The sequence below is a fragment of the Limanda limanda genome, chromosome 8 (genome assembly GCF_963576545.1).
Source record: "Limanda limanda chromosome 8, fLimLim1.1, whole genome shotgun sequence".
In the NCBI taxonomy this organism is placed as follows: domain Eukaryota; kingdom Metazoa; phylum Chordata; class Actinopteri; order Pleuronectiformes; family Pleuronectidae; genus Limanda; species Limanda limanda.
In genome coordinates, this window is record NC_083643.1 from 21,460,510 (window position 1) to 21,485,287 (window position 24,778).

At 43.4% G+C, this 24,778-nt stretch overlaps 2 protein-coding genes across 2 annotated transcripts in view; both read right to left on the reverse strand.

Annotated features, from left to right (window-relative positions):
- Positions 1 to 14,284, reverse strand: part of swap70b (switching B cell complex subunit SWAP70b) — a 29,300-nt gene extending 15,016 nt beyond the window's left edge. Inside the window, exons 1-2 of the mRNA XM_061076394.1 lie at positions 14,113 to 14,284; positions 12,135 to 12,275 (exon numbers count right to left, since the gene is read on the reverse strand). Coding sequence (XP_060932377.1) covers positions 12,135 to 12,275; positions 14,113 to 14,208 — 237 coding nt within the window. The 5' untranslated portion in view covers positions 14,209 to 14,284. The remainder of the gene's footprint in view (positions 1 to 12,134; positions 12,276 to 14,112) is intronic.
- A 3,235-nt stretch (positions 14,285 to 17,519) lies between these two features.
- Positions 17,520 to 24,068, reverse strand: wee1 (WEE1 G2 checkpoint kinase). Its single transcript, XM_061076374.1, has 10 exons — positions 23,126 to 24,068; positions 22,331 to 22,545; positions 21,811 to 21,877; positions 21,153 to 21,325; positions 20,720 to 20,988; positions 20,170 to 20,259; positions 19,897 to 19,982; positions 19,641 to 19,811; positions 19,097 to 19,242; positions 17,520 to 18,699 (listed from the first exon to the last, which is right to left on the reverse strand). Exons 1-10 carry the CDS (start codon positions 23,612 to 23,614, stop codon positions 18,543 to 18,545), a joined length of 1,863 nt encoding a protein of 620 aa, XP_060932357.1. The 5' UTR covers positions 23,615 to 24,068; the 3' UTR covers positions 17,520 to 18,542.
- Between the last annotated feature and the right edge of the window lie 710 nt (positions 24,069 to 24,778).

The window sequence follows — 24,778 nt, forward strand, 5'->3', positions numbered from 1 at the left end:
GAGTCTGGAGACGCCGTGGTGAAAGTTATGCTGCCTGTAACATCATCCAGCATGACTGTCTCAGGAGGTATATTCTTGAAGGGATTCACAGACCTCCATGTCGTAGCCAATGGTCCCCCGACCGCTGGTGCAGTGTGCCCTGGGTTCCTCCTGGTGCAGGACAATGCAGTGGCCACAGAGATTAGGCAGTTCCTGGATGACGAAGGCATTGAAGCCATTTACCGGCCCTCATGTTCCTCTGACCTAAATCCAAGTATCTCCACAGACTCCCCATGAGCTCACTCATGCCCTGATGCAGGTCTAGGGGGGAGATTCCCCAGGAGACCATCTGCCTACTCATCAGGAGCACGACCAGACATTGTCAGGAGTGCATAAAGGCACACAGGGGCCATAAACCCTACTGGGTCACATGATGAGTTTCTGCAATGAAATTTACTCAAGTTGGATCAATCTGTGATTTCAATTTTTTTACGAAGATTTTCGAAAAGTTTTTGAATTCAGTCCTCAAGGGGTTGATGATTTTGTTTTCCATCGACCGTTGTTACGTCATTTTGTTCTTAACTAATTATACAATGTCCACCAGTGAAGATTTTCAACTTGAATAATCCATTCAACAAGATCTGATGTGTGATTAAAGGTTTCCCTTATTTGTACTTCGTTCCCTTATTTGTTCTTCATTACTTCCCACCTCTATAAATTGATGAAGGATTTAGCCCCATCTTTCATTTGTATATATTTAAAGTACTTTTCATTCCCACAGGGAAAACACAAACCCAACAGTAAACTGCAAAAAAAGTGAGAAAAGGGGTCTGTTAAAAAAAACAAAACCTCTAAGGATCAGATTCCAGAGCAAATAGGAGGAAGGCTCTTGAAAAGGTACAACTGGTGCGGTGGAGTGGAAGTGTTTTCCTCGAGCTGGTGAACAGAAGTGTCTCCATGGAGACTCTTGGCAGCTGTCCCTTTAAAAAACAAAAAAAAGTCACCAGCTAACCCCCGAAAAACAACTTGAAAAACATGGACTGAATTTTTTCTTTTCAAAAAACGCTATTTGCATAGACCTTGTGAAAAATGTGGTGATGGCATTTCATTCAGTGGTCTGAGCAGCCTGCGAAGCAAAACCTGGTTGCACAATCTCCACACAGAAAATAACACAATAAAGATAACAACAGTTACAGCAGCAACAACATGAACCTCACCGCAAACATCACTCACATGTTAACTGTGACTGTGACACTCCTGATATTAACAACTCTACATAAACTTATATTAGCTTTATTAGTCAAAATAACAGGAAGGTATTGTGAATAGATTTTATAGATTAGTTGTAAGCCATTAGTAAACATTCAAGCGGAACAACATGTTGTCATATTGTGAAATGTAACTAGAGCCAATCTGAGACAAGAACTTTATGGTTGTGTTCCAGAAGAAAATTATATACACAGTTGCGTTGACATTTGTTATTTCCTGGTGTATTGTTTCTCCAGTTCAGACCTCAATGTCTGAGCCATGTGCTTGTTACACATTAAACAGTTTGCGTTAACTTTTAATTATTAGAATTTCATGATTTACATCGGTGCTGTAGGGTTGTTTGTACGATGAATGGACAAAACCAAGTTACAGTGACTCAAGTAACTTGAGGTGTAATGGAAACCATTTTGTTTTACAACATAGAAAGTAAACCACAGGTGCACGACTGATTCTTATAAAAAGGTAGATGAAAGTAATGATGAAGAGATTCCACTGAGATCCTCAAGCTAGAGGACCTGAGGGTTGCCATATTATCACCATCATCACTGGTAGTAGTGGGAGTAATAGTTAATTTTCATTTGGTATATGACAGCTTCTGATCTTGCATTTAAATCCCTTCTGCTGATGAAGCCTCTAGGTTGAAGGTAAATAAAGAACGCAAAAAAGATAACAACAGTTACAGCACCAACAACATGTTGCTAAAAGTGGATCTTGAGTCAAATAAATTTCTGTTGTTGATAAAGTGATTGCTGTGTTTATATCCCACAACCTGAGCTGTGATTTCACATGAAAAACAGCTAAGAGCTTTACCACTGGAAAAAAAACAGAAATATCAAAATAAACTTTGTACTGTGATGCATCTCAATCTTGTTCTGTGAATGCGATCCTAATTTCTTTCATGGCCGTTTAATTATGTTCATTTTCTGTGCTGGGACAGACATTCAGTCCTCGTGAATGACTGCAGTGAAGTGGTGTGGACTATTCTAAGGCAGCACAGGATCTGATGTAACTTTCTATTGTGCTAATTTAGGGCAAGTGCCTTTGTGGAAACCTGGGCTGGATGTTAAAGTGATACTCCACCCAGAATCTCCATAGCTCCCTCTCCTTTGAACTCAAAGTGAAAAGTTTGTAGTCAAGAGAACATGCTACAGCCTTTTCTAATGGAAACACCAATCATTTCCTCCAACATAATATATTACTGTTCATCCACAGGCTCAGTATGTTCCTGATAGTCCTCAATTTCCTCAGAGCTCACATGCTAAGAGAGAAAACTTCTCTCAGTAAATACAACCCAGTTTAACTGCAGCACAAATTACACCACCCCCCCTCCCCAAATGGATAGACTTACATCAAAACCTCTATTGATCAATTTCAACCACAAAAAACATTATAACCTCAATGGAGATACGATTGATAGGAAGGTTGTTGCTGTTGGACCAATACACTGGGTTAGGGTCAAGCAAATCAGTTGAGAAGTATTCTTTTCATGTTGTACTAAGGTTGTTTAAACTTTCCATATATCTATTTGTGTGTAATGATGATATTGTAACATTTTTCCATCAACCGGTTTCATTAGAGAACAAGGGCAAAAACTGCCCTGGAGTATTTATATAGCCACCTCTACAACCAGCTAGATAGCGTTTCTCCTATGATGAATTTCCAGTTATCATATTTCAAAGTCTGGGCACCAAAATCTGACTGGAATACTTGTTGTGTTCAGGTGATGACTCGTGTGCATCGTCCTGCTGCCTGTTTCAGACTTGGGGTTCTGAGTGAGTCAGCACACAGACGAGGGAAACAGCATGATGCTGTGAAAGCAGAGTTTGTTATGGAAGAGCAACTCTTTGTGTCATGCTCATCGTGTTGGTCTTTGTCCTCATGGCTCGGTGACTCTCGGCCTCTATCTTTTTCTATTCCTCCTCTCGCTCCGTCCATCACTCTCTCGGCCTCTACACTTCAACAATAAGAGCCTTGTCAACCCTCAGCTCCACCGCCACATGTCCATTAGGATTCAGGAGCCAAACTCCAGCTTAATGAGCAGCAGAATTAAAGCTTTCACAGAAAGCCCACAGGAGTGAAGCAGGGACAATTACACAGCTCGTTACCAGTTCAACAAGACTTCCTGCTATTTGATCAGGGGGGTTGCTGCAAATGAAATATTTACCACAAGGGACAGGACCAGTATTGATGTTAGAATACGACATATTTAAGTAATTTTAAAAGAGGAACTGAGAAGTTTTTAATGCTGCAGAGGACAAAATGATCAGACAGACGGCAGGTGTTAGCTGGGAGGTTCAACCGTACCAAAACCTTACAACTGTGTGGTCAATGTGTTGAGACTTCAGGGTTTCAAAACTTTATTTCTAAATGTCCGGTAAGAACAATGAAACTAATTCACCCATTCTTGCACAATGTTTAGGTGGAATAGTGTTTCTTAACAGCAGAGCAGGTTTTACAAACCTGGATGGTGTAAATATGAAATATTTGAAATATGAAAGCTTCTCATACAGAGAATGGTGTTATGTGGTCACGGTGACAAGTTAAAAAATTTTAAGTTTGTCTAGCAGTTTTTTTTGGGTTCTTCCTCTTCCTCCTTCCTCTTCACGCTTGATGCAGAGAGATCTTGTCCGAATACAAATTCAGTGACAATGACAACATGTGAATATACAGCAGATGACAAATAAGAACTAAAAACTGACATAGCCGAGGTATTGGTTGAATCAGTTCACCTTTCTGTGAGTTGGTCAAACAGAGTTGCAACAACTGCGAGATGTCCTCCCCTGTATATTTCTTGGTCATGACCATGAACTGTATGGAAACACCGACAACACATCTCCACTTCCTCTCACTATCCTGAAGTGAGGCCAAAATCTAGTGGATATCAACGTTGGGATCTTCTGCATTTGGAGCCAGAGTCTGCTTGGTTGCTATCAGGAGATTGAAGTCAGTCTCAACTGTTAATTATGACATTTCAATCCGTTTTCATAGCATCAAATCATTAATAGGGACCAAACTTACTAGGAAAATGTATGCTTCTTAAACAAACATCAGTGTGATAATAATTACCTAAAATTAAAGAAAAATGTATTTGATATGTCCTTTAGGTTTGGTCAATGTCCAATCCACGAACATGGAGGGACCAGGATTTATTATTACTGCAGCCAGCCACTAGGTGGCGAGACACTTTGGGTTCAGACGCTTAAGCTTGGGAGCAGTCATCTTCAACCTTTTTATATAGTTTATGCTCATGACGGTTAAAAACAATGGTACACATCAAGAAAATATGTTTTGGCCAGTGTGAAGAAACATTCTTAAACATATTTAATTTAACAAGTATTAGTTTAATAGTCTTCTTACAATCCACATGTTCTGTGGAAAAAATCCTATATATCGTAAGCTGTTTTAAGAATTGTGTGTTTGTCACATCATGTTGTCATCTTACAATTTTTGTGTTAATAACGTGAAATGTCCTCCCATGTCGCACCACAGCAGCTCAGCATGGAAACACTGTCCATGAAAACATTAAGACAAACATAATGTGATTGAAAAGTCATAAAGCCTCCTGAAGCCTCATATTAGCTTTATACTGTGGCGTGCACTCAGGGGTGTGTCCTCTCACCCAGTGGGTTGATGGGAAATGTAAAGGCTGAAGCTATATATACTTCCCGTATGGGGAACATGTGCTGGTTCTTCCTGTCTACTTAATAAACAACAGTAAGCAGTACCTGCGTCTCTGCCTTTCCTTGTCCTGCCACATTGGTGACCCCGTTTTTTGGACATGTTCGAAGTAGAGGAGGATTGTGTCCCTTCCTCATCGGGAGAAGACGTGTTTTCTTCCCCGGCTCCCGTGGACCGTGTCTCCACAACGACCATGGCGCAGCAGCTTCCGCGAGCGACCAGCTCCGCGGGGCACGTTAAACTGCCGGAGTTTTGGCAGAACGACCCCGCGCCGTGGTTTCAGCACATCGAGGCTCTCTTCCATCTGCGAGGAGTAACGGCAGACGACTCCAGGTATTTTTTGGTGGTCGCGGCTTTGGACCAGCAATCCACCCGGCGCGTGATGCAGCTCCTGCGAGCCCCGCCGCTGCGGGGAAAGTACACCGCCATCAAGCAGCTTCTCCTCCGGCGCTACAGCTTGTCAGCCGCGGAGAGAGCGGACAAGCTACTGTCGCTTCCTGGTTTGGGTGATGGTTCGGCAGTGGACCTGATGGACGAGATGCTGTCGTTGCTGGGCTCCGAGGATGAGGGTTTCCTGTTCCCGCACATCTTTCTGCGCCAGCTCCCGCTGCAGGTGTGCGCAGCCCTCGCCAACTCTTCTTGCTTGGCGGCCGGCGACTTCCGTGGATTAGCTGAGGAGGCGGACCGGATCCTGCTGACTTCGAGGAACGTCTCCGTGCAGAGTGTGGCCGTGGAGTCCTCCCAGTCGACGTTGGAGAACGAGGTTCCGGCAGTGATGGCTGCAGTCTCCACCCGCACACAGCGCGGCCAGCTGTGTTTCTTCCATCAGCGCTTCGGCAGCAAGGCGCGCCGCTGCGTTCCTCCGTGCGCGTTCCAGGCACCGGGAAACGGAAGAGCCGGCGCTCGGTAGCAGCCGTGGGCGCTGGTGATCAAGAGGAGCTGCTGTTCGTTCGTGACTCCATATCAGGTAATAACTTCCTGGTGGACTCCGGCTCGCAGAAGAGCCTTCTCCCTCCTGCAGCTACGGACCTCTCGGCCCGTGGCAGTGGTCCGCGTCTGACAGCGGCTAACAGCTCGGCTATAGAGACGTTTGGTACCAAGTCTGTGACTGTGTGTTTCAATGGACGCAAATTTCTGTGTGATTTTGTTGTAGCCTCCATTACGGTTCCTATTATCGGAGCAGATTTTCTGTGCACTAATGGGTTGTTAGTGGATGTAACTAATCGCAGGCTCATTGATGCTGTGTCTTTTGCGTCTTTTCCGTGTCAGTCAGGGGGACCCGGGCCGTTAACACACGCTAATTTCGCGGCGTCAAAGGATGTCTTCCAGCGCTTACTGGCGGAATTTCCTTCGCTGACAACGCCCGCATTTTCTGTTACTAAACACGGCGTGGAACATTTCATTCCCACTGCGGGTGCGCCCGTTTTCGCACATTCGCGTCGCCTCGACACCGTGAAGTTGGCCACCGCGAAGGAGGAGTTTGCTACCATGGAGCGTTTGGGGATCGTTAGGCGGTCCAACAGCCCGTGGGCTTCACCGCTCCACATGGTGCCCAAGGCGGACGGTTCTTGGCGGCCGTGCGGCGACTTCCGCCGTTTAAATAACATTACGGCCCATGACCGTTACCCAATTCCGCATGTTCAGGATTTTTCGATTCGTCTGGCGGGCATGACAATTTTTTCTAAAACCGATTTGGTGCGAGGTTATCATCAGGTGCCTGTGCGGGCAGAGGACGTGCCCAAGACTGCTGTCATTACACCGTTTGGGCTTTTCGAGTTCCTGCGGTCAGGTCGCTACAGGAGTTTTTGGGCATGGTAAACTTTTACAATCGTTTCTTGCCTCGTGCGGCCCAACTCCTGCAACCATTGTATGGTGCTTTGAAGCTTAAGAAAGCCAAGGACCAGGTTGACTGGACCCCTGTGAGGATCCAGGCTTTTGAGGGGGCTAAGGCAGCCCTGGCTAACACGGCGCTTCTGGCGCACCCCGCGTCTCGGGCGCCCATCGCCCTCACGACCGATGCTTCAGATGTGGCTGTTGGTGCAGTTGTTGAACAGCGTGTTGCGGGTGCGTGGCAGCCCCTTGCATTTTTTAGCCGCGGTTTGCGAGACAGTGAGCGAAAATACAGTGTGTTTGACCGGGAACTGTTAGCGTTGTACCTGGCTACGCGTCATTTCCGTTTCCTGCTGGAGGGCCGCCCTTTCACAGCCTATGTTGACCACAAACCATTGACGTTTGCTATGGCGAAGGTGACAGAGCCATGGTCTGCTCGCCAGCAGCGCCATCTAGCAGCGATCTCCGAATTCACAACGGACATCCAACATGTGGCGGGTAAAGCGAACCCGGTTGCAGACTGCCTGTCGCGGGTGCTGGTGTGCCCTGTGCATCTTGGGGTTGATTTTTCCGCACTGGCTGCCGATCAACCTGGGGACCCAGGTATCGTTGCACTGAGAGCTGCGAGTACCGATCTGGAGCTGGAGGAGGCAGTGGTGCAAAATGGTGGGCCTGCCCTCCTTTGCGACGTCTCCACGGGCCGCCCCCGGCCGGTGGTGCCGGTTGCTTGGCGCCGTCGGGTCTTTGATATGGTGCACTCTCTTTCTCATCCGGGTGTCCGGGCGTCGGTGAAGTTGGTGTCTTCGAAGTTTGTGTGGCCTGGCCTTCGCAAAGAGGTCAAGGAGTGGGCGGCCACGTGTGTGGCGTGTCAGCGCGCTAAAGTTCACCAGCACACTAGGGCGCCCCTAAAGCCATTTTTGATTCCAGCCGGGCGTTTTGATCATGTGCATATCGACCTTGTGGGGCCTCTTCCCCCTTCCCAGGGTTTTACACATCTCCTTACCATGGTAGATCGGACCACTAGGTGGCCAGAGGCGGTTCCTCTGTCTTCCACGACATCTGCGGACGTGGCACGCGCTTTTCTTTCAGCTTGGGTCTCACGTTTTGGTGCACCGTCTGATATCACCTCTGACAGAGGCCCGCAGTTCATTTCGGAGCTCTGGTCAGCGCTAGCAAAGTCTTTGGGCACACAGGTTCACCGTACCACTGCCTACCACCCCCAGGCTAACGGTTTGTGTGAACGTTTTCACCGGTCGCTTAAGGCGTCATTACGGGCTGCGCTCTCAGATGCAAACTGGTTGGATCGGTTGCCGTGGGTGATGCTCGGGTTGCGCTCGGCTCCTAAGGCTGACCTGGATGCCTCCCCTGCAGAGTTGGTGCTCGGTCAGCCGCTCCGCGTCCCAGGGGAGTTTCTGCCTCACAGCTCGGCCCCCTTTCCGCGTCCTGCGTCACAGTCCGCTTGTGCACCGGTGCCCGTGCATCATTTTTCTCCTCTGTCTTTCGTGCCAACGGATCTCGCGACCGCTCGGTTTGTTTTCGTGCGTCACGATGCTCACCGGTTTCCCCTCCAGCCCCCGTATGACGGCCCGTTTAGGGTGTTAGAGGCGGGTTCTAAAAGTTTCATTCTGGACATGGGCGGGCGCAGGGAGCGTGTTTCGTTAGACAGACTTAAGCCAGCTCATCTGTTGGCCGGCGAAGAGGTGCTACCGGCCCGGGTTCCCCGTCGTGGTCGCCCCCCTTCTAAGACCCCTGTGTTGTTTTCTCCAGTTGTGCCTCCTGATCCTGTGCCTGTTGTAAATGATGTCCCTTCTGCTTGTTCCACCCCTGCGTTTGCGGACGGGGATCGGCGTAGCCGTTATGGTCGCCTCGTTAAACCCCCTGAGAGGTACTGACTTTTGTCCCATTTTGTATTTTTCCCTCTGGGTGTTCGGGGGGGGGCTGTGTGGCGTGCACTCATGGGTGTGTCCTCTCACCCAGTGGGTTGATGGGAAATGTAAAGGCTGAAGCTATATATACTTCCCGTATGGGGAACATGTGCTGGTTCTTCCTGTCTACTTAATAAACAACAGTAAGCAGTACCTGCGTCTCTGCCTTTCCTTGTCCTGCCACAATACATTCTTTGCACTGAATTAGGACTTTCAATGGTAGAGCATTAGAGAGGATTTCTGTCAAAGTCAGTCTGGACAGGAGTAATAATTACAGCCCCAAATGACACTCAGACACACAGACACACTCTGGATAGTTCAGGGTTAAGAGGAACACTTGTTTCTGAGGAATGTTTCACTCCAACGAACCACAAAGTGCTGAGTCAGCTCTGTCTCGTCTGTCTTTGGCGTTTCAGTGTCAGGTTTCACCGCACTGACACCGTTCTCATTGTTTTTGCACTTTGCTAAGAAGAAATGTCAGGGATGTGCAATTCTGCACTTTATTTACTGCTGCATTGTTACTGACTGGGTCAGAGAAGACGGGGATGACACACACGTAGACAAATGATGAGGCAAAATAACCCTGGACACAGACATGTAAAAGTTCCTCCACCTCTCTACAAAGAAGAAAGACCACCAGAACGAAAATCAGAAAATGTCTTTTAAAGATGATTGTCTTTCTCTTTGTGATTATGTTATCCTCTATCAACTATGAAATGATTGTGACTCTTATCAGCCGTTTTGCATCATTTTGCAGTGTGTATTTGTTTTGTCTCATTAGTTTGGTTTCTGTACATGTGCAGTCGTTTAATGTCTCTTTGGGCAAGTTTTGAATTGTTTTGTACTTGTCATGTTGTGTCCCTTTCAGCTGTCTTAGAATTGTATGGAGCTGTTTAGTGTGTATTTGTTGTCTCTATGGTTGTGAGGTCTTTTAGCAATCATTTTGTGTCTCTGTGATCTGTTTTTGAGTCACTTTGCGGGTGAATCAAATTAACAGGTAAATGCCAGGACGTTTTCCTGCTTTCCCTCCGTACTGTGGCAATAATGGTACAGCACAATGACATCTGCCATTCATCCAGTGGAAAATTCCGACTCACTTTGTGAATCTTTATAGTTTCAATCTCTTTATATTTGTTTTCCATCTCTGTATGTGGTAATTTTGTTTCAATTTTTCCGGTTTGATGACTTTCAAGATGAGTTATTAACATACACATAACTTAAGGGTATTTCTACGTTTACATTTTCCTTGACCATCAACTTTATCAGTGTGTAAAATAGGTTGTTGTTGTCCTGCTTTTCAGGTTTCTGATGACAACGCAAACACGCGCATACACAACAACTCATACATACATGCATACATGTACACAGTCTCCTAGTGTGTGGGAGCGGGTGGAGTTTCCTCAGGAGTGAGAGCACCAACCGACGCCCTTGCTCTCTCCTGAGAGGTCACTACCACTTCAATGGAAGGGTGGGGGGGTATTAACATCTGCTCATGACGTCACGTCTGCTTTCCTGAAGCTAACTCCAGTAGGTCATTTACTAGAAGAAAAGAGTTCCTGTTTCCCAGAGACGTTTGCTTTTCAAACCAAACATTACAAACTCACACTGTCCAGTCACCTTTAGACCCTATTCACATGACTGTATTTTATACTCTCATGTGAGTTTTAGTCAAATGGGAAAATCATGCACAAGATCAAGTCATTACATTTGATCAAAGGTACAGCTGTAAAACATGTTATGGATGTAAATTCTTCTCTAATTACCATAGACAGCTGGAAGAGATACACATTGTTTTAATGCGGCTGGCTGTTAAACATGTTTTCATGTTGTCAAAACAGTCTAAAGTTATTCATTCCTTGCTGAGGCCTTCCGTCTACACAGAAAAAAGATTTAACACAAAATGACACGCAGATAATTTTGGTTGAACCGCCATCACAACCCTCAACAAAAGCAGCCGCTCTCAGTGACTGTGACAAGATCCCACAGGGGAAAGTTACACAATAGACTGTTAAGATCTCTGAGGGAAACCAATTTCAGCAACAACAATGTGCTACAATCCCTTCAGAGTAACAGAGGCCACATAAAACTTGGTTTAGTCAGTTAATCGATTAGTCCATCATTAGAAAATCATTTCAGGCAGTCAAGCGAAAAAAAAAGAGTAATGTTAGCACCAAATTGTGAAGATTGGGCTGATTTCGTCGGACTGATGAACGAACAAAGTAAGAGAAGATATTCAAGACTGTCGTAAATTCAATTCAAGACTTTTTCCTACATAAAGGCCTTTGTGCTGAGGAGAGTGAATCCACTTTAAGACTTGTAAAGACCTGGGCAGACACACTGGTCCAACCAAAGGTCAGAGGTTCTTTGACCTTTAGGAGAGTTTTTATGACACAACAGAATGCCAAACCTTTCACCATGGCAACACCCATAGACCATCATCATGACATCATACTGCAAGGATACCAGACAACCAGCGAGAGCTCAAGGCTACTTATGACATCACAAAAAGAAAGGCCTTTTCTCCTGTCACGACGCCTAGAGCAACAATCACCATCGCTTCCATTCATGCTGTGACCCGTTATAACATCATCACTGAGGGACGGGCGGAGGGAGGGACAGACGGAGGGATAGACAGACAGCTGAATGAATCGACTTAGTGTTCAATGACTGTTGCTGTGTTGCGGTTTGAGCTCATTACAATGCCAGAAATAACACTGTGACAAAGCACAATATACAAATGCTATGTGTCAATCAATGGATTTTTACAGTCTAACAAAATAATCTGAATTTGCTGCATTATTAGATAAGATATAAAAAACATCCTCTTAACTGAATGAAAGAAACAATAACAGAAGGATCACATACGAGCCACAATCCATACTGAGATGGCAAAAACTACTGAGGTCCACTTCGAGGATTATAACAACAACAAGCGGCCTTATCTGGATTTGGCAGCGAGACAGTCAGAGGATGTTGTTTCAGATAAATATGAATGGAAATTTAAAAAAAGGGCCGAACTGGAAATCAAACCCTTGATCTTTGTGCCACATCGCTTTTCAGGTCTGCTGTCAAGTCGGTTGAAGTTCTCCTGATAATGACTCATTTCCCATACGACGAGATGTAGTATCTTATAGCACTGCAATGGTGATCAAAATTTTTTACAAAATGACAATGCCGTACCCCCCACAGAAAAGCCGTAGTGAGAGCAACTGGGGTTTCTAAATGTTAACCCTGAACCATTATGCCCTTTAATGAACTTTAGCTGTGTCAGATCCTTACTTGCTGACTTTATGTATCAACCGAATAAGGTTAAATATAATGTCTTGCATCAACACAAACGGTTATAATTATATTATACTCTTCTTTTACTGGCTTACTTTAAATACAAACTTTTTAGTTTCATCCGCCACCAACCAAGTGGTTCTCCAGTGACAATCATTGTTGTGGACTGACCTTATCCAGGATGAACTTGTTCAGGTAGGGCATGTACCCCTGGGTGGAGACAGGACCCTCGTCATCGTCTTTAAAATGCTCCTCCAGGGCCACGGGGTCATGTGGGATCCTCATCACTGTGCACAAGTTGTGGGACAGCACCTGGAATGATGGGAAAAAACTTAGGTTTGAACTTCGTGTTTTTAGAAGTTGTCCATTTACTGGGTGAATTGTCTATAAAATGAAACAGGAAATGTCCATCACAGTGTCCTTGAGCACAATGTGACATCTTCTAATAGATAATATTTAGTTCACAAAATAAAAACAGACTCCTCCTATTTGAGAAGCTCTCACCTGAGGACATTTGCGTTCTTTCTCAGAACAATGAGAAAGGCCCATTTTAATTTCTTAAGGTCCAACATGACGTCTTTAGGGGTCTGGTTTAGTCTCTAGTCTAATTCAAAGATATTAAAATTACTACTTTTTTCATTCATTCAATCAACTTCCTAACTCTATGAGGTAGAGACCTAATTTACAATATAGTCGAGTACAGAACACATTCAGAGACACAAAGAAAACACAAACAAGAAACAGTCCAATTAGCCCGATAGCCAAAACAAGAGCTAAAGTAATAGCCTAAGGGAATATAATTTAGATTCAACTAAAACAAGACCCGCTTGAGGTACAATAAATTGATATTAGAAACTTAAATTGTTATTCTACACATTATTCCATGTTGCAGGTGCACTACTTCATTGTACGAGACAAATCAAATCTGCAAATATTCCCATTTAATAAACTGGAACCAGAGGTTTAGGCCATTTCGCCTTAAACAGTAACCATAGTTATTAGTTACCAATTAATTTCCTGTTCGACCAGATATTTCACCTCTAATTGTTACACAGCTAGACTTTGACATGTATATTGTATTTGTGAGAATCCGACTCCAGGATCTACTGCTTGCTTCATGCTGTGATGACCAACACATGCCAGGAGTAACTTTTGAAACAAGTACAGCTATTGACAAATGTATTTTTTTTCTCAAGCTGTGGATTTCTTTTGTTTCACAGATCATCTTTTGCCACCCTGCTGGATTCAAATGGTGATTAAACATGTACACATAGAGGATGCTTTGGAAAGAGGGTGTTGGGTCAGAAAAAAGAAGGGGATTCACCTCTTTCAACAACAAGCTGCATTGCATTCTGGTCCACTGAGGCGAGTGAAAGCTCTTCTCTCGAGATTCAGACACTGCTGACCTGAAACCCTGACCTTTATTGTTTATATTTCCAGCTTGGGAACAATGTCTGGCTGGCACACTGCAGCGCTAACAGACCTGGAGATATGTGGGCATGTCGTAAAGTTGTATACATGTCGAGTTATCTTCAGGAAACTGAAAAAAGTGTAGTTTTGATTCGCTGAGCTGTGCTTTCATCTGGCTTTTTCCACTGACTGACCCAGCTCTCCTCCAATCAACAAAACATTTAACCATGAAACATCGGAACATGAATACGGATTAAGATGTTTACAGGCAGAAAACACTTAATGACACAGAGGTTTAATATTATTTCAGAAAAATAATGCTGAGATTAGCTCTGAGGGAAAGTTCCATTTTAACACAGAGGACTTTTAATTTGAGTACTTGAGTAATGAGCCCAATCTAGTGTAAGCCCTTCTGTACTAGCATCACTTTTCAACACCTGCTCATTCCTTCTGTGTGTCAGTCCCAGTGGCACCACAGTGACCTCTAAACCAATAAAACCACTGCATTCAATACCTTTTGATTCGACACAGGCATTGGTTTGTGGTTTTATTGTGGTGGGTTTTCTCCCGGAAGTTGCTGAAGTTTCTAATAAGCGATCAGCGGGAGGTGATGAGCAGGTGATCAGCCGCAGCCCGGGTTCCACCCCCGGTGCTAACAGGTAGATCGTGTTAGTGACGGGGAGAGGAGGCGTGTGCTTGCACAGGAAGATGTGAAACTTCTGTCGAGTGTTGTTTTTACCTTCAGCTGAGATTTGGAGACTTTCCCGCTCTGGTCCACGTCCAGAGCAGTGAACGCGTGCCAGATCGACTTCAGCAGCTCGTCCCTCAGCGCCATGATGGAGGATTCAACAAGTCAACCTCTTCTTTTTCTCTCTGGTTCCCTTCTAGAGATATCTGTGTATGTGTGTCTCCTCTCTCCTCCTCCTCTGAGCGTGTGAGTGAGCTGTCCCTGCTTCAAGTTCACACACACACACCGCGGGGACGGGCACAGGTCACGTGACGCGGGACAATGATGATGCTGCAGCACCGCTCAGCGAGAGATACACACGCACACAACAGTGTTTGTTGTTGTGTCACATTTGACCCGTTTAACATGAAACAATCTGTGCACCCTAGTCATTATCCTAAAGGGTTAGTTCACCCAAAAATGAAAATGGACTAATGATCTGGTCTCCACTATGCTGAGGGGGGGACAACAACAGCAATCTACAAATAACTTTTTTATTTGTTCTCTAATGCAGTGTAATGTTCCACTCACTTCGTCACTTTGTATTGTTTCCTATTGTATGTTTTAACTGTTTTGAAAGGTGCTTTGATCATTATTTATATGAACATCATTAGGGCCCGAGCACAGACATCAAAGGTGTCTGGTGAGACCCTATTGAAATTGTAAGGATTATTATTATTATTATTATTATTCAGGCAAATGAATTGGCTTTTTGAGGGCTTTAACATGCTCAACTTCTTACCAAAATTTGCAGAAAGTTAGAAAGTGGTGAAAATTTACGTATTCTGAAGGAATTTTCAATGGGCGTCGCAAAATGGCTCAACGGTGCCCCCCGAGACAGCCCGAGACCCCCGGAAGGTGTTCCCATTGACCTATCTTCACAAAAATCGATATACAGGTGTATCATGACCAGACAAACAAAAAAGTCTCTGGGTGCAATTGGAAAAACACAACAGGAAGCCTGCTATATTGCATTTAGTGGCCATTTTGGCCATATTCCACATTTTTTCTTTGATACACTTGTACCAGGGTTTTCATCGGATCAACGTCAAATTGAGATGAGTGTCATCACGACAAGATGGAGATAAAAACTGACTGACGGATTTTTTTTTAATCACACAGTGTGACCGTGGCGTGGCGTCAAAGTTTGATTACACGCCATTAAAACATGATGTTCTGTAACGCGGACATACATGGACCATGAATCCTTTAATTTCAGTCTTCCTAGATCAAAGGAAACTTTATGTCTTGCAAAGGTTACCTCTCTCTCTCTCTCAGAACTGGTTATTTTTGTTTTTTCAGACAAAAAGCATGCAACGCTTCAAAATGGATGTGCTCGGGCCCACCCAGTGCTGCTTTGCAGCCCTAAAAATGTTATATTTTCATATATTTTAGCATATTTATTTATTATTTTTATTATTATTTTCAGGCAAAACGCATGCAACGCTTCATTTGCGATTCACAATAATCACATTCACTTCGTATTTTCTTCTTATTAGGGCCCGAGCACCGAATGGTGAGAGGCCCTATTGAAATTGTAAGGATTATTATTATTATTATTGTGACTATGCGGAATTTGCTTTTTGAGGGCTTTCCCATGCTCAAAAAGTTGCTAAACTTTGCAGTATATTAGAACGTGGTGAAAATGACAGTATTCTGGAGTATTTGGAAATGGGCGTGGCAAAATGGCTCAACAGCGCCCCCTGGAATTATTATTATTATTATTTTTCCGGCAAAAGGATGGGCTTTTTGAGGGCTTTAACGTGCTCAAAAAGTTATGAAACTTTGCAGTAAATTAGTTACTGGTGAAAATTTACGTATTCTGGAGTATTTTGAAATGGGCGTGGCAAAATGGCTCAACAGCGCCCCCTGGAACCCAGCCCCTAAGTTTCCACATAACCGATTTTCACCAAAACCGGGCAAAAGATGTTTCGTGACAAATCATGAAAAAAAGTCTCAAGGGGCATTATGAAAAACGCAACAGGAAGCCCGCCATTTTGGATTTAGTGGCCATTTTGACCATTTTGGCCATTTTTGCTTTGACGTACTTGTCCCAGGGCTTTCATCAAATCAAATTTAATTATTATTATTATTATTATTATTATTATTCAAGCAAATGAATTGGCTTTTTGAGGGCTTTAATTATTATTATTTGTGATTATTATTTATCATAACTATAATAATAATAATCGTATCAGTCTCAAATCAGTATTGTTATGTAGTAGATTGGTTTCTCTGGAATTAATTTGTTGTTAAAGTACTGTGATAAACTATGTTTGTTCTTACTGTGCGTTAAATGTGGCTTTTGAGACGCATAATTCCCATATTCAATGTTGTCACCTATTTCCTGTCATTTTATGCTTGAAGAAGCCACTGTTCAAGCCCCTACAGAATAATAGTTTTCTGCTATATTACCTAAAAAACTACTGTTTATAATTACAATAACATGTATGTGGAAAATAAACAACTAAAACTCAAATATTAAATAATTGTAATTAGTGTGATTCAGCAGCACCACTAACTTAATCTAAAATGATAACAGCAAACGTCAATACAAAAGGAACTTGAATGGGCTGTTATATTGGACTGCATGCTGTGTACATAGTAAAGCAGCTCACCCTGACCACCACCCCGGGCACATCATACCCACACAAACCTCTGAAGATTTCAAACCTTGTGGCTGAGGGTTTGTAACCAGTGTCAGTTCCAGTCTCGTAGTATTTAAGTGAGCACTCACAAAATTGGTGCCTGCTTTGTCTATTGCAAGGCCAATGTTCACACGCATGCTGACATTATACAGGATCATAAGATCATCATTGTAAATGTCATGCTCAAGACTGGACAGTATAAATCAGTCTCAGGGAACAGGACAGGTGATTCAAAGTGTTTGTGGTTCAATGCAACAAAACAAGGCACAAGCATCAACTACCTGAAACCACTTCCCGAGGAAACAATGTTTACAACAAAATTATTATGGAAACATCCAATCAAAGCATATATATTCATATTTCATGAATACCTATGGACTGATCATCTCTGTTGAGTGCTCACATTAATATGATGTACTGGATGACTGTTTAAAATCAGTGACAAATCTGAAAATTCGTTTTTTAATTCCCCCATCACTTCCTGTAATGAAACAGAATGGAGAATTAAACAACCCCTGCTAATCCCCTTAATAATTGCTTGTTTTGTCCAAACATCAAAACTTCTCAATTTTGAGGAACTGGCACTGTATTGGTTGTTCTAGAAATTAATCATCTATCTTGTTTCAACTCTAAAACAAACCTGTACAAGTAGTTCAAACCCTGCAGATAGAAATAATCTTTACCAAGTGATTGAAGTCGAAATTGCAGAAAACTGTTTAATACAATCTGACGGAATATCCCCTCTGCAACACAAATAATCACTAAACAGAGAAGAGTGTAGAAGAGACTTTATTAAAAGAACATATGTACATGTTACAACAAAAAGATTTGTGTGTTAGAGTTTAACAGAAACAAAGAGATGAATACTTCTCTAAGTGAAGAAGAGCCTCATGGGAATGACGACATGAGAAAAACAAAAAAGGACAGAAAACACGAGAATCCAATAAAACAGGATGATGATTGTTGCAATGCTACAAGGCAGGGTTGGCAGCACCAATCAACAGGGAAAATCACAACATGGATCCATTCTAACCTCACAGATGATTTCAATCACCAGGTTTGGTACTTCAAGATTATTTTCCTAAATGCCACAAGTCCTTTTTTTATCCAAACAGAAAAAGAAAAGGTGTGACATGAAGGAAGGGCTGATGGACTCCTGCTACTTTCAAAATAAGAGCCAATGACCTCGAGAACAATCCAACCTGAAACTGGCCAAACCCTGATACATACAAAACATCAATAGCAGCAGGTTACTTTCTATTAAACAAAAAAAAATGCAACGTGGGAAGTTCCACGTTTTGCCTCCAAAGTGCTCCATTACAGACACAGAAATCATCAGTTCTCAGACCCTCTGATACCCAGCATCAGGCTTTTGACAGGCAGTAAGGTGCACACGGCGGCGGCAAGTACATTCACACTGAAGAGAGCTTCACTGCAGCTTTGTGGCGCTGCCAACGGACTTCGGCTTTGTCGAGGGAAGTGCAAGGGCAGACACACAGACACACAGACGTCCATGCAAACTTAGGGAATGACAGAGTGTAAAGGTAAAGTAATACCTTTGAGGAATGAGTTTATTTTCCAATTAAAGTTCGTTGGCAAAAAGGCTGAACTATGTTGGCAATGAGAGTCTATCGAGATGAGTTCAGGTTCGGTGTGGCAAAAGTCTACAGCTTCCGTTGAGCCGCCGGAGCCCAACACCTTGACCCACCTCCGATAAGAAAATCAAGACCACTTCAACTGAGCGGTCTGAGTAAAGGTTCATGATCTACCTTCCTGTCAGGTTAGATTAAAGACTCAGTAGATGGTGAGGCTGACCGACCGATTCATCTTCTTTCCGATAAGTCTGGAGGTTCTGGGGTTGGACTGGACCGTGGAGCGGGTCAGGACCCTGTCGGTGGACAGAACCTTCTCCTCTGCTGCAGCCCTGGCAACCTGGGCCTTCTTCAGCTCCCTGGGGAAGACAAACACATACAAGTGAGTATTAATGACACCAGAACTCTTTTCTTAAACTGAATCAAGGCTGCATGTTATCATTTTCAATCTTACTACAATGCAGGTGCTAATAATTATTTTCACAATAGATTAATCTGTCTTTCATTTCCCTGATTAATGCCAAAAAGTCTAAATTTAATTCACTAAAAAGCTTTTTGGGATTAAGCCTGAATTTCACCATAATCAGGGTCAATGGAAACATTAATGTGATTACATAAGCAGTTGATTTGGCTTGTTTTTTCAGCTTTTTTATGCTCTCTAACAAATGCGTTAACAGAAACTTAAAGTTGGAGTCTGGTTCACTTGGAGGAGTATATGCACAGTTGAGGGAATTTTTCTGAGTGCCCTGTACTTACTTTTGTAGCAGTGCGTTTTTGAACTTTTCAGCGTTGAGTTCGACTCGGAGCTGATCAGCACTCATTCTTGCAGCGGTGAGAAGCACTGGGTGTTTGATGAGTTCAGAAGTAGATGGTCTCCTTGTTGGATCAGGGTGGATCATCAGCTGAAGTACAAGAAAAAAAACACATGATTAGGCCAGAAAGAAAAGCTACTGAACGGCAATGGAAAGAGAAACACAGGGACAAAGATATCGACCTACAGAAATTAAGGCAAGACATACACATGTACATTACACTAGTAATTAATCAGCAAGACATTCTTTGTAGGGCTGAAAGTAATTAGTTTTTATAGTTGACGGTAGATTTCTTTCTATATTTATCAGTTTGTTAATGACATGGCAGAAAAGACATTGACAGCCATGACAGGAGACGGAGTGAAATAAACACTTCAGACATCTTCTTTAAAAAGGTGCAAATCTAAAACAATCGAATGAACTTAGAAGACAGAAATTCTTCTAAGTTCTAAATTCAAATATTTAGATCTAGACTTGTTGGCTGTTACCTTGAGGAGGCTGAGAAACTCGGAAGAAAGCACTTGAGGGAAGGCTGGAAGTTTTCCTTGTCGGATCTCGTGCCATTTGTCTCCATTGGTGGGAAGAGGCTCGGCCCCTGAGGCACTGACAACAGTCAGAGCAAGCGCAAAGATGTCCGCCTTCATCAAGTTAGTGTAGTCCTACGTACAAAGAAAACAAAGCAAGTTAAGGACCTTGTTTAAAGCTTTAATGGTTCAAAAGGAGATGGTATGCAGGATTACAAACCTCTTGTAAAACTTCATTGGCCAGGTATCTGCTGTCACCCTCCTCCACTTGGGGATTGTTTACTCTAGTCACATGACCAAGATCACCTGAAGAGCAAGCATATACCACATAGATTTTAAGATGCGATTATGACCACATAGTATAAATCCCTAAAAAAAAAAATCTAAAAAAAAAATTAAAAAAAAAAAAAAAAAATCGGTGGAATAAAAAATGTTAAAGATTAAAGATTCAAGTGCATGAAGTCATTATACAAGAACCGTGAGAGCATCTTACCAATTTTGTAGACAGCAGTGGTGACCAGACCATCTTCATCATCACAGTCATCGCAGCTCGCTACAGCTTTCCGAGAAATAAAGATGTTGCCTAGAAACAAGACATGAATGCCTCTGTTAGTTTCTGACCAGAAAACCTTCACGTGAAGAGTCTGGTTTCTTCAAAGCCTTTTATGAAAGACAATATCAATAAAAACCAGCAGTGATTTGTTTGTATAATTACATTGATTTACTGACATTTCTTGCACATTTGTTCCTACATCCTCAGATTATATTCACAATAACATCACTAATTAATCATTAACAAGACCTGGGACTGGATCTGAAGCAGAACCTTTGGAAGTATTAACTAATTGCTAACATAACCCATTTATTTTTGGTTTTGCAAAAATGTTTAATATTCAAGTACTTTTTTCTCCGCATCAAACTCAAACGCATGACAACAAGGAAAGCCCTATTTACATTAGTGTCGCCTCACAGACTTGGTTTCATCTGGCAATTTTTGATTTATACAAATCTATAAACGGTTACTTTTCTTCTTATATACTCACTGGGCTTGATGTCCATGTGCACCAGAGATGTAGAGTGGATGTACTTGAGTCCTCGTGTGACTTGTAGAAGCAGATCTTTCAGCTCCAGCTCCGACAGGTAGCTGAGCCGCCTGTAGTTCTCTGCAATGACGTCTGACAGCGTACCTCCATTGCAGTACTCGTTCTGAATGAGCATGTGGTCGTCCTCGGCCCAGGCCGAGTAGTACCGCACCACGTGGGGATGCTGACCCAGCACAGCGTGGGCATACACCTCCCGTAAGGCGTTCTGTCTGTGGAGGAGGGCAACAGGTTGTTTTAATCAATTTACATCTGATGTAGACTTTGTAGTGAAAACGAAAAAGGATGCCTCAGACAAGGTAAACTGCTTTTATTGCCCTGCCAATACATTTAAGTTAAAGACTCATCAAAAGAAGATAACTTTTTTTCAACATACTCATCTATTGATCCTGCCAAGGGTTTCTTCGATCGCTTGATGGCATAGACGCAGCCGTCGATTCTTTTCACACACTTGAACACAGCACCAAATTCCCCGCAGCCAATCTTCTCCAGCTCGAGGAACTCGGAGGCGTACCGGGACATCATGTTGCTTTCCATCATGGTGATTCTCTGCAGGCAGATGGAGAGCTTTATCAAACATCACCATTTTGAAGAACTAGTTTTCAACAGCATTCTTTTCTGTCATGAAGCTTGTTCTGTTGCTGCTTCACAGAGGATATTTAGCATAACCACTGTAAATAAACAGGTTCTCAGTGAACTGGTTTTAGTCAATTTACATAAGAAATGATTTGAAAGCCTTAATGGTTTCTACTTGTTGTACCTGGAGCTACAGTGACAAATGCTCAATATATACAATGACTCTGCACAATTCTTTTTTTATAATAATTGCATGTATCATTTAAACTGAATTGTTTTGGGCGGTTTTTCAATAAATACATTTGTATTGGCTTTTATTAATCAAATAAAATAACAATTTGATGAAACAAAAAACATCTAATGAATATAAATAAATAAACTTTATCTCTGGGTGCAAGTGTAAAAGTCTAAATCACTGTATGTCATTAATGCATATAATCATAAAAACATTTAATTACCTTGGAAGGTGGGAGGGCTTCCTCCTCTCCTTCACCATCACTTGCCTCCATGTCTTCACCACATGAGCTGTAAGATCAAACACAAAAGTGGGTTAACATTCTATACAGCAGGGGGCAGCACTGAGGGCTTCACAAGCACATGGCAGAGTTCACCAGTAACCATGAGGTCTTGGTTCCCAGCCAAAAAGTCTGGCCACAGTCAACGGCTTTAACGTTTTTGGTTATTACAACAATAGGTTTGATCTGTGCACAAGCTGGTGGTTAAAAGGGTGTGCAACGCCCCTCTTAGTATGTGTGGTTAACTTCTGTCTCTTTACTGCAATAACAAATGTGTAAAGTTGTTTAGTTATAATGCAACAGGATGGAAAGTGTGCATGCAACATATTGACTGCAGCTGGTCTACTCATACCTCCTCTTTGGATAATCAGCAGCTTTTTTCACATGCAACTACTATACACCCGAGAACAATGGCATTTCTAATATGACTGAGTATCAGTGAGAGAACATCTGAGGAACGTACTCATTCCAGTGTGCCCGCTTCCTGTTGTTCCTCTGTTGAGTGGCGGACTGGATGAGGAGGGAGTCCGGGGTGAATGGGTTAAAATTGACCAGAGGGGTCTGCTGTCTCCTGCTGCCGTCTGTGGTTGACTTTGCTGAAGGCTCCACATTCTTGAACAGGGCAACTCTCCTGCTGGAGGATCCTGGGCCGGAGCCCCTGGCTCTGGACAGCAAACTCTGAAAAAGACAGATTTATTGCTTTGTTAATTTGAGCCCAGTAACATAGACAGAGAGTTAAGACTGGAGAAAAATTACTAGTTGACCTCATGATTAGATATAAACCTAGTTAACAAACTGGTATGTGTTAATAAAATAAGGTTTTGAGGAATATCTGGGTAAACTTTGGTGTTTAAAAAAACAGTGCTGTGCAATGCAGAAACCAAGGATAAAGACATGCCCAGGCATAAAGCAATTCATCTGCTTGGCTGACTACGTCAAAGTATTATGCAATGATTACAAATATACAGTAAGTGGGTCACGTCATCGTTGCCCGACACACACTTGTATACGCTTGGTGTTGCTTATTTAATTTCCTAAACACCTGAAAAGAGCCAAAAGTGCAAACAGAAGTTGTGCAAACTGGCAGATGTAACTTTAAGACATCTGAGGAAATCAACCAGATTGAGTGTGAGCTCATGAAAGCTGTTCTTCAGTCTGATCTGCGGCCCGTGCAAAACATGTGTAAAACATGCCACTGATTCTAGATAAATTAGTATCTCCGGATGATTGAACGATGATTTAAACCATGCACACTAACCTTTGGTGTGTGCGGTGTGTCAAAAAGCCGGAGTTTTCTGAAGGTTTTGTGTGGAGGTGTGTCAGGACAATCTGGGATCGGGGAGCTGGATCCTTCCCCGTCGTCCTGCACGTAGGACCGCTCCGGTGAGCCTCCGTACAGCCGCGAGCCTTTCCTCGGTGACGGGGAACAGTTGGCGAAGAGGACGCTGGTCGGGGACCGCAGGTGAGATGGGGACCCGAAGCTCTCCTCGTCCCACAGCTCCACGTCGTCGTCCCCGCCGGACTGGTTCAAGGGGCTGCTGCCGCAGTCCAGCCGCTTATCGACGGTGTCTCGTCGCACAGGCATCGGGGAATCCATCTCCGTGAAGCCGGACTCTCCTCCTGTACTGTTGTTAGCATCCTCAATGGGCTCGTCCTCTCCGTCGCTGGAAGTAAACTGTAGTTTTTGCCGAATCGGCCCAGTCTTCGGAGCGGGGGATCCGTGTCGATGGCGACCGTAGCTCGACATGATCAGGGTTTAAACCCCGGCTTCGTCGACGGGTGAGACACGCGGTTGGGCTTCCACTACGGTCCGACCGACCGAAAACCCCAAACCTATTTGAGCTTTTAACTACCTTAAAGTCAAGGTATCGGGGTAAAAATGACAACAAACTACGACGAAGCGCTTAAAAGTCCATAAACATCGTGGAAAAAAAGTTAGCGTGTCTGCTATTTCCTACACGCCCATCCAGCGCTGAGAAGTAGCCCCGGAGTTAGCTTGTTTCCACCGTGAGGGCAACGTCCAAAGTCGGCGTTAGATTAGAAACCTCCCGGTCCAGTCGAGTATCGGTGTCCGTCACCTCCTTGCGCTGAGTTCACCGAAACGCAAACACGTCTTTCCGCAATAAAAGCGAACCTATGTTTACTAAAACTTTGAATCGGCCGAGAAGTAGCCTCTTCCTATCACGCGCGTGGCAAAGAGCTTCCCGCGACCGTTGGTCACAAGACTACGGCCGACCAATCACAGCGCGGTGGAGGAATTTGAAAGATGGGCGTGCCTGAGAGGGTTCGGGAGACATTACGTCATGAGTGGCGCAGCAACAATGTGGCGCGAACATCAGAGCGTGTGTTATTGAGACGGTGCGATCAAAGAGGCAGCAAGACCCGAGAAGAACCCTAAATACAAGTTGACCTCTGACCCGATCCCTCTCTGCAGCACAAAGTTCCAATACGCCACTTTTACATCAACTAAAACAGTGTGAGGAAGTTAAAATACCCAAGCTATATGAAATGTAATGTAATTCAGACCCCCACACCATGTTTACTTTATATAATTTCCATCTGTATAATTTAATCAATTTAACATAAATTTGAGCTCTCCTGGATTAGCCAAAACTTAGTTTAATTACTGAATTCAGTGAGTCCAGTAAAAAATCACAGAAATCCTACATCAAGGTAGAATTGTTCCATTATATAAGGCTGCAATAACCGATTTACTTCTCAGTCTCCCAACTGTTCAGTGTTGTGTAGAAAGTATGAACAAAATACCCAATAATGCCCATTATTAAAACCTGATGTCCAAGAGAAGACGTTGAAAACATGAAAATATCTAGTTTACCATCATAGAAAACTTACAAGTACTCACATTCCAGAAGCTTGCGAGAAAAAAAGTTCAATATTAATCAGTTTTAAA

Excerpts from the sequence above, each read along its gene's own strand:
- wee1 (XM_061076374.1), bottom strand. The coding sequence starts at position 23,614 with ATGTCGAGCTACGGTCGCCATCGACACGGATCCCCCGCTCCGAAGACT. Across the intron at positions 21,878-22,330 it reads AAGCGGGCACACTGGAATGA|CTCATGTGGTGAAGACATGG; the intron begins GTACGTTCCTCA and ends TTGATCTTACAG. Across the intron at positions 21,326-21,810 it reads AAGCCCTCCCACCTTCCAAG|AGAATCACCATGATGGAAAG; the intron begins GTAATTAAATGT and ends ATCTGCCTGCAG.